Source organism: Gymnoscopelus microlampas, assembly GCF_963454915.1.
Source record: "Gymnoscopelus microlampas genome assembly, chromosome: 12".
Lineage (NCBI taxonomy): Eukaryota > Metazoa > Chordata > Actinopteri > Myctophiformes > Myctophidae > Gymnoscopelus > Gymnoscopelus microlampas.
Window position 1 is genome coordinate 32,576,352 of NC_139949.1, and position 9,897 is coordinate 32,586,248.

At 42.1% G+C, this 9,897-nt stretch overlaps 1 protein-coding gene across 1 annotated transcript in view; it reads left to right on the plus strand.

Moving 5' to 3' along the window:
- LOC311057587 (seizure protein 6 homolog) overlaps nt 1-9,500 on the plus strand; it is a gene marked incomplete at its 3' end in the record, with an annotated part of 66,020 nt that extends 56,520 nt beyond the window's left edge. Inside the window, exons 9-15 of the mRNA XM_084074577.1 lie at nt 2,950-3,146; nt 6,446-6,640; nt 7,474-7,665; nt 8,489-8,683; nt 8,977-9,015; nt 9,124-9,232; nt 9,341-9,500. Of these exons, the coding sequence (XP_083930703.1) occupies nt 2,950-3,146; nt 6,446-6,640; nt 7,474-7,665; nt 8,489-8,683; nt 8,977-9,015; nt 9,124-9,232; nt 9,341-9,500 (1,087 nt within the window). The remainder of the gene's footprint in view (nt 1-2,949; nt 3,147-6,445; nt 6,641-7,473; nt 7,666-8,488; nt 8,684-8,976; nt 9,016-9,123; nt 9,233-9,340) is intronic.
- Nucleotides 9,501-9,897: the final 397 nt, after the last annotated feature.

Below are 9,897 nucleotides of genomic sequence, written 5' to 3' on the forward strand. Positions count from 1 at the left end.
ACTGTGGTTGGTTAGGGTACACCTAGGGCCCAGGTAGAACCCAGTTAAAGCCTGCATGGGCAAACCCAGGTAGGACCCGCCTTGGTCCCACATAAACATGGGTAGTTGGGGCCCACCTAAGGGCCAGGTAGAAGCTACTTATAGCCTGCATGGGCATCGCAGTTGGGACTGAAGTGGATGCCGCTGACATTGCTGACATGGGGTCCATATGGTTTAGCCCACCTTGAAACCATATGGGAACTACGCTGGCATGCTGGCTGTAATGCAAACGCTGCATCATACCTGCAGTGTGTAGTTTGATGTTGTGTGTGTAGCAGATATACCTGCAGTGTGTAGATCAATGTCCATATGAAAGTCAATGCCCAGCAATGTTTTTTTTCCCCAGCAGAGTTTCTAGTGTCTCTGTCTCTCTCTGGAAGAGGTTGCACATGAACTCTGCAGCCGCACTGAGGCGCTCCAACACAAACACTCTGACATTAAGCTGCTTCACACAACAAACATCAGCACGACGCTGCTGTTTGTCCAAAAGACACAATATGTCCTCTCCCACCGACGTCATGTGTTCATTTATCGACAGCCGTACAGACTCCTTTTGACACATTTTACCTCGTTTATCCAGCTCTCACTGACTCATCGGGCTGTTATTTTGCTGCGATCAAGTCAACGATGTGAGAGATTAGCTATCACAGACGGACGGACAGGGGGTGAAACATAGTCTTGCGCCATGCCTTTCGGCCTGGCGGAGACAATAAAAAAATGAAAGTAAAGGAAATGAGCATTTCTGCAACAAAAGTAGTCAACAAACTATACTATGAAAACATGGGCCACATTGTCAAAGAATGTAAGAAAGAGGCAATCATGTAGAAAATAGCCGATCTACAAGCTTACAAAGCCTCTCAACGTGAGGCGTTTCGAGCTTGTAGATCGGCTATTTTCACAATATGTACTTGTGGAACGGAGTCAAACAGAATGGGGGGGTCCCCAGATCAAGTACGTTTATTTGGGGGGGGGGGGGGGGGCGGCGTGAAAGGGTTGATAAGCACTGCTGTAATCGGAGCGAAATTATCTGAAATTACTACATGACCATAATGCAGCCTAACATAAATTGCACGGGGCGGTTCTGCCATTACGTTAGTTACTGTAGTTGCTGTGGAGCTACATAGTTCTCCAGAAGACACACACAAACATAGACCATCTACAATGGACTAACTGAGCAGCAATATTGACATTCACCACACGAACGTGCATTGTTGACAAAGTGATTGCACAGCCGCTGCAGGCATGACAACCACGTTAGCGTTAGCGACATGGCAGCTATCACAGCGCCCTGTCCGTCGTCGCTGCGACTGACTGATGGCTACAGCAGTAACAGCAAGCTGTCTGCGATGCCATTGTCTGGAGACTGCTCTTAGCGTGACACGACCAATGAGAGTGAGCGCTGTAGTTGTTGCTAAGATACGGTGGCGTCTCTGCCCCATAGGTTGTAGATCTCTCACGCATGATTGGCGTATAGGCTGCGTTGCCAGGTCTGACTGTTTGTATAAGCGATTTTGGGCTTATTTGGGTGCACTTTTGGGCTCGTTTCCATAGACCACGGCAGCGCTTATTTCTTTCCCGTGACCGATGTGGCAAAAAAAGTGCAAAACAAACCATCCGGAAGTAAATTGCGAGATGAAATATATAGCACTTTTTGATTATTAGAGAAGGAGACACATGTGAAGGTTGAAAATGAAAGGTAGGAGATTATATAGTTTTTCATGAGGGATTTTTGTAGCAAGTTGTGAGAGAATTGGGCCACTCCTGTGGGCGGGGGGCTGATTAGAACCATTGGGGTTTGAAAGGAGACGCTCTCTGTTTGAGTGGAAAGATTGGGAAAGTTTGCCTTTTTCCAAGAGGGGACATTACTGTCTCAGTAATCATGGCATTGATGTTGTGATCAGTAAGGTAATGGGGAAGAATGTTTGTAAGGTGCTTATTATGCTGTCATATTTTCAAATAATGATATTTATATTATAGTGTGGAACATTCTTGAGAGCACAGTAGCAGCAGAGAAAAGTCTATGTTGAATTATTTAGTGCTCTTTACACCACATCAGAGTAATCCATTGTCAACAGAAAACACGGCAAGCTGCAAAATACACCACAAATGCACGTAAATATTCTTCTCATGTATCTAATACGCAATAGTGTGCAAAGCTCTATCCTACCTGGAAACCTTAATGTCATCAAGGTTGTGTCTGGGAACGTATCCAGCTATTTATTTTGTGTACATGACGGCTGTAAGAATGCCTCAGTGTTATGGTCTCCCTCTGAATACTCAATTGATTTAATCGATTTAAAGGTTTCATGACATGCTGGTTTACAAAACATTAAAAGTCTTTATCTTTATAGCGCTTAAAGTGGGTAATCATACTCTGATGCTCGGGTGGCACAGTGATAAAGTAGCTGCCCACCAACACGGAGGTTGCGGGTTCTAATCCACCGTGGTGCATCCGGATTTGTCGAGCGTCTACCCGAACACAATTAGCCAGTGTTTGGGGGGAGGGAGGCCGTGATAATTGTCACTGCGTGTAATGCTATGGGCTGGGGCGGCACCTGTCAGCAGGGAGTGTAGGGCGGGAGGAGGAGTGGGACAAAGGCTCTATGTCCTCCCGGTGGGGGCTCCTCACTGGTGGGTGAGTCAGTAGGATACAACACAGAAATGTGTGTGGGGAGGACTCAATTGGCATAACGACTAAATTGGGGAGAAAATTTGGTATTTAGCAAAAAAGAATCATACTAATCGATTTAGCCAATTATTAAAAAAATCTCTTCGATTTGTTCTCGTCATTTTTTTTTATGAAAACGTGCTTCTTGATTATTTCATTAATTGCAAAAGTAATAGACAGAATAAACGCTAAGAAAATAATCAATTGTTAAAGGCATGACTCATGGCATTATTTCTCCACAGACTCCATGTGGGCAAGAATGACCTCCTGACCTTCTATGATGGTGATGACCTCACAGCCAACATCCTGGGTCAGTACAGTGGCACCCGGTCCCGCTTCAAGCTGTATACTTCCATGGCAGATGTGACCATCCAGTTTCAGTCCGACCCTGCCACTAACATCTACGGCTACAACAACGGATTCACGGTCCACTTTTTTGGTGAGGTGCCGTCACTGCTGGAACACTGTTTATGTTTTTCTTAATCACATAAGCCTTAGCATCCCTATTCTGGGAATGTCATAATAGGTGAACATTTGGCGGAAATAGGCAATCATTTGGTGAAAATAGCTGATTTAGGTAGCGTTGTAACGCGTTGTGGGCTTGTAGATTGGCTATTGTCCCCAAAGTGATTTGGTGTAGAGGGCAAAAAAGGAGGGGGCCATGAAGTTTGTTTTTTCATTTCATTGCACCAATCTTTCTGCTGCTACTCTCAGCTCTGTTGACAGTGTACAGTATATGCAAGTCATTATTTTGTGGAGACAAACTGCACTGTAATAAGTTTAAGCTTTTAGATCAAAACGTGAGCTTTTTCACAGCTGTGCTCTGCTTAGAACCAGAAAGTATACTAATAACCAATGTGCTTTGAAAAGCCCCCTGTGGATGGATTGTGAGTGTCGTCGCAATTATTATTCTGTCAGTTGAACAGCTCTAGAAGACAGTTCCTTGATGACATCATGAGTATTTGCTTTCTCCTTTTAAGCTTTAGGATATTGTTCACAACTGGCTTATGTTCACAAATCCTGACAAACAGAAGGACATTGTTAGATTATCCACATGCCCAGAATAGCAATCATACATGAAAGAGAGAGTGCGCTATACCATAAGATATTGGCACTAGTGTGCTGCGGTCGTAGGCATGAGGCAGTGGACCGAGTGCCGTAGATCATATTTGTTTTGTTGTTTTCTCGTCTTTTGGTTCTTAGAAAAGCACTGTATAAATCTGAGGTATTATTATTATTAAGAGTGTATTATTGAAATCAAACCACACTTTCATAGTCTATATTTATGACTATGAAAGCACAATAACACAAGCTTACTATTCCATGAAGAAAAATAGATTATTATTTTCCCTTCCCACCGTTGATTCTGCCCATTTGGGAAATTCTTAGGTGCAGGCTGGTCATCAGTTTTAGGTTCATTGTTGTAAAAAAAAATAAGTAATTAAAATAATTGGTTCACAAGCCAATATATTTGATAAAGTCATAACAATTTCTTTTTCGCCTAGTAGCAAACTGATAATGGTTAACATCATCTTGTTTCTGACAGCTGGATACTGTTGCTAGGTTACAGGTATAATAAGGTAAACAAAGCAGAGTGATACGATCATGGAGATTCGGTGAGGTTATCGGGCGATATTTGCCCTCATTAGAATGCCTGTCATACTGTAGTGTACACAAAGTAAAATCGTCAGTGTTCATTTATCCATTTGTAACTCTGCGAGTGTGCAAATGTAACCTAAGGCCCCGTAAGGTGTTATAATAAAAACACCACCAGAACCCAGTGGGAATCTTTACATGAAAAATGACAGGCCCCCCAGCAACCACAAACAGAGAAACCCAATAACAGTCAAACAGTGTACTGTGTTCCACATCAGTTGCATTTACCCAGTGCTTAATGTCCTTGTGTCCTTAATACCCCCATGTGCTGCAGTCAAAGGGACAACAGACTGGCTAGTGCCACTGCCAAACCATATGCTGTGGCCCTCCTGGCACACAGCACAGGGCACTGGTCTTGCAAATTAGCAGCTTTAAAGCCCTCGGTGTTAGTTTATCCCGTTAAAACCGGGAAAGCATCTGTATCATTTTAGATTGTAGCTATATATACACAGTATAGCACATTGGTTGGCTATTAAAATAGCAGATATACAAGCTCATAGCACGTTTTTAAAATGACAATTTGTGCAAAATCTTAGTTTGAATATATATTTTTCAGGCAAACATTTTTAACTAAAATCTTTGCTTCTGGGGGTCCCTGGAACAATATATGTTTGGGGGTCCGTGGCCAAATACATATGATTTTGGGGGTCCTTGACATGAAAAAGTTTGAGAACCACTGATACAGCAACATACATTTTTAGCGGTGCTAGCCGAGCGGATCCTGCTCTATACCTGACTTTGTCCGTGTTCACCGTCAACGCTCTGATTGGTCAGACCCGTCAACGCTCTGATTGGTCAGACCCGTCAACGCTCTGATTGGTCAGACCCGTCAACGCTCTGATTGGTCAGACCCGTCAACGCTCTGATTGGTCAGGTGCGTCAACAAAGTGATTGGTCAAGCTTCACGTGACACATGGCTATAAACACATTATAAACACATATCGATGACAAAATGTATCAAAGGCGCCGCTACCTTCACACAGGGTGTGATTTTTCATAAAACTGTTTGATTTTAGAAGACATTAGAATCGGCCTCAGGTTTTAATGGGTTAAAGAGGCATGAAACCCGAGGCTGATTTTGTAGTTTGTTTTCTGGTTCAGGTTGAATACTAAAACATGACAGGCTGCATAAGGCTTACCTTTATAGTACAACGTGATGTAAGCAACACAGCTGCAGCTCATAAAATGTATAATGGCTGTGTTGGAGTTATGGTGTGCCAATGTGCAAGCATTGACGATACTGCTGGCAACTGTCTATGTTTGCACATTGGCACACCTAAATCACTTTAACATGTACAGGAAAACAAACCACAAAATCAGCCTGTGATTTCATGCTCCTTTAACTCTGAGAGTGTATAAATGTAACCCTTACGGGTCGATTTGCTTGAATTTGTACACTCTCGGAGTAACAAATGATGAAAAGATGAATTAACACAGAGGATTTTACTGTGTATGTTCAATCACCAGTATGTACGTCGCATATAGGACACATTCTCAGCACAGAAGGTTTTGGTGTATTTCTCAGAGCTGGAGTTGTCTGACTGGAGCCGAATATTGCCGTGGTATTATTATTCATTAAGACTGTAGAAGACAACAGAAATATAAAGTTCCTGCCCTACCATAAATAAGTAGTATAAGTGTCGTAGTGTGTGCGTAGGTAGATGTGTATGCATCTACCTGTGGGTACACAGACACACGCTGCCCACTTATGCTAGTCCATGCCAGTATATTGCAATCACGTTATTACACAAAAAATGTACAACCACACTGTACAGTAGGCCTATAGAACAACTGTATCTAAATGTATTTTTTTATTATTATTAATTGATTAATTAATGATTTAATATAATTTTTAAATGTGTTTTTGTGTCGTTTTGTTTTTATTTAATGTTTATCATGGTTTTCATAATTGTATTGTACGCTGTATTGGCACAGCCATCTGTGGTGGGGGGGGGGGGGGGGGGGGGGGGGGAGTGTAAAAAAAAAGTTCCTTCTTTCAGGGAACTTTACTGCAAAGTTAACATCTCTCACACATGGATCATTCATTCTCTGCTCCATGTTTCTCCATCTTCCTCTCCCCAGAGGTGCCGCGGAACGACACCTGTCCAGAGCTGCCGGAGATCACCAACGGCTGGAAGAGCACGTCCCACCCAGACCTCATTCAAGGCACGGTGATCACGTATCAGTGCTACCCCGGGTACGAGGTGGTGGGCTCGGAGATCCTCATGTGTCAGTGGGACCTCACATGGAGTGGAGAGGTGCCAACGTGTCGGGAAGGTGAGGGCAACGTTTCATTTCCTTTCTGTTTTCCCTCCTTTTTCTGTTGTCCTTCCAGAAGCAGAGTTGTAGGGGACAATTATTTGTTGTCTAAATCACTGGTTCTCAAAGTGTGTGTGTGTGTGTGTGTGTGTGTGGGGGGGGGTCCACAGTCCACTGACTTAAGCCGTATTTTATTGTATTATTAATATTAAAAATCACCAACCACTTCAGACTGGCATGCTTCCCCCCCACGAAACTTTAACCGGTGCAGTGTTATTAGGACCTGCCTGTTTAGAAAGGGCTTATGCTGATCGCTCATGATATCACTTTGTCCTCTAGTGACCTACCGCCCTCTAGTGGCTGCACTAGGTTTAAATAAACCTCATTCTTAATGTATCTTGATCATGGAAATGTATAGGAGTTTGGTTATCTTTTAGCAGTGAGAACAGTAGTGCAATCACTACACGATGCCAATACAACAAGGAACACTGATATTGATGGTTAATTACTTTGAATAATAGGCATCAAACTCCACAGAATCATATATTTTACATTTTAAACAATATAAACAGTTAAAGTATGTATCACATTAAATCATGTTCTTATCACCTTGTGGGGGCCTTATGTTGCTTGTATTAACCAATTTATCCGTTGTAACCTATACGTCTTTATACCGTTCAATCTGCTTCATTTCATGTTTTCATCTGCTACAGAGGCTGAGAAATCATTTCTATAGTGAACATTGACAAAAAGAATATCAGAAAACTGTTAGGATTTAGTAATAATCACAAGTCATGTGATTATTATTATTAACACAGTTCTGTACAATGTCATTTGATGTGTCGGACCAGTATTGATGTGTCAAGACCCAGGGAATGTGGAGCACAGTCGCAAGGTGCAGACGGGCAGCCGCTTTGCAGTAGGATCAACAGTGCAGTACATCTGCAACAAGGGCTATGCCCTGTCTGGCAGCAGCCTGCTCACCTGTTACAACAGAGATTCAGCCATCCCCAAGTGGAGTGAGAGGCTGCCTAAATGCATCCGTAAGTGAACAAGAAACACGCACGCATGCACGATTATGTGATTACACATTGTAATTTACAGTACATATCTAATAACCTTTTCTGATGCAACAATGCTAATCAGCAGGAATAATCAGCTTATCCCTTAATCTTTTTTGTATTTTGTATTTTATCTACTGATCTACTAACTAAACCATGCACAAGCCACAGCTCCAACGTTCCTGTGCTCTGAAACTAAAGGTTTTCAGAAGGTTATGTGCACGCATTGTCACACGCGTTGTTGTCCAGTGGTGGAAAAAGTACTAAAATGTTTTACTTAAGTAAAAGTATCAATACTGCCATGTAGAAATACTCTGTTACAAGTAAAAGTCCGGAATAACAAATTTACTTGACTAAAAGTACAAAAGTGTTGTTGGTATCAAAATGTACTTAAAGTACCAAAAGTCGAAAGTACTCATTATGCAGAATGTCCCATTTCACAAGTTTTCAAATGCATAAAATGTATTAAAAATATTTTGGAAATAGCAGATCTACAAGCTCACAAATGTGAGCTTGTAGATCGGCTATTTTCAACAGGCCGAAATGTATATAGGGCTGAAGTGGTTAATGTATGTTTTGTATTAATAATCAATCTACAAAGTAACTAAAGTTTTTAAATAATTGTAGTGGAGTAAAAGTACAATATTTGCCTCTGAGATGTAGTAGAGTAGAAGTAAAAGAACAGACAATTGGAAATACTCCAATAAAGTAAAAAATACCTCAAAACTGTACTTAAGTACAGTCCTTGAGTAAACGTACTTAGTTACTTTACATCACTGCTGTTGTCACACTGTCTCCCTGTCAGCCGAGAGGTACGAGCCCTGCAGGAACCCTGGTGCACCCTCTACCAGCATGCAGAGCTCAGAGAAGGCCTTCTACCACGCAGGAGAGACGCTCACATTCTCCTGCCACACAGGATACGAACTGCAGGGGGAGCCAACCATCCACTGCATCCCCGGTCACCCATCACAGTGGAATGGCACACCCCCCGCCTGCAGAGGTGGGTAATCACTACACGCCATAATTATGCAACATGCCAACTAAAGGTGCCAACTGGAACTGAAACGGCTTGGTTAAAAAGAAAACGTTTTAGACCACGGTTATTTAAAGAGTAAAGACACCATAACCCTATATACTTTAACTTCATTGACCGGTGTCAACACCAATTCACTTAGCTGAAAATAGCTGATCTACAAGCTCACAACACTAAGAATGTTAAGCACAGTACAAGCTGTACTAGCTTTTTGACTGCACTTTTTGGTTACTCACTAAACTGTAATTACTCTTTTCTAGCATCCTCAACCCAATATGTGAATGAACGTAGGCTGGATGGTATGTTATGTCATTATGAAGCATTGCAACATCATTAGAATTTTTGGTCTATTACTAAGGAGCCCCCGTACCGCAATAATGTGCTTTTTCTTTCTTTATTTCTTTTAGTTGCTGATTCAGAATATGGAATGGAAGGCACCCATGTAGCCCTCGCTGTATTCATTCCAACTGCAGTCATTTTGGTCATTGTCCTTGGCATTTACATCTACTTTGCAAAGTAAGCAGTGGGGAAATGTTGATTTATTATCATTGCAATTTGTCTTTACTTTATTACATTTGCAATTTAAACAAGCTTTCATACAATGCTTCTCTCCTCGTCACGCAGATTCCAGGGGAAGTCTATCAGAATGCCGTCATCCTTGCCACCGTATGACAACATGACTGAAGAGTCCGCTTTTGAAAACCCTGTATATGACAGCGGAGTAAGTAGTGATTTCATGAATCTACAAGACGTGGATTCACAGAACACCATCGTGCTGTCCTGATCCGTCACCATCTGGCTGTCAACCCACCTGCCATTTCATGTTTCACCAGGAGAGGGCAATGTCCGCCTCATCTTCCATCCCATCAACAGGAATGCACTGACCACCAAGTGGTCCTGCTTCAACAGGCACTTTGATCTCTCAAGCGCATGCTTAGTTTTAAACTTTTTTTTTACTTCCATCTAAGGGTTTCAAAACTTGGATTTAAATTTCTAAATAGCAAGATTCTAAAGACTTAATGCTAACAGAAAGTAGGGGATTTTGCTCCTCACCAAATTACAAAATGCTGTATACAGTAGTTCATCCCCCATCTCCGTTCCATGGTTCAATGTTTTTGTTTTGGAAAATCTTGATTTTCTGAACACCAGTCGCCTTTTGTCGCAGTAACATCGTACACCAT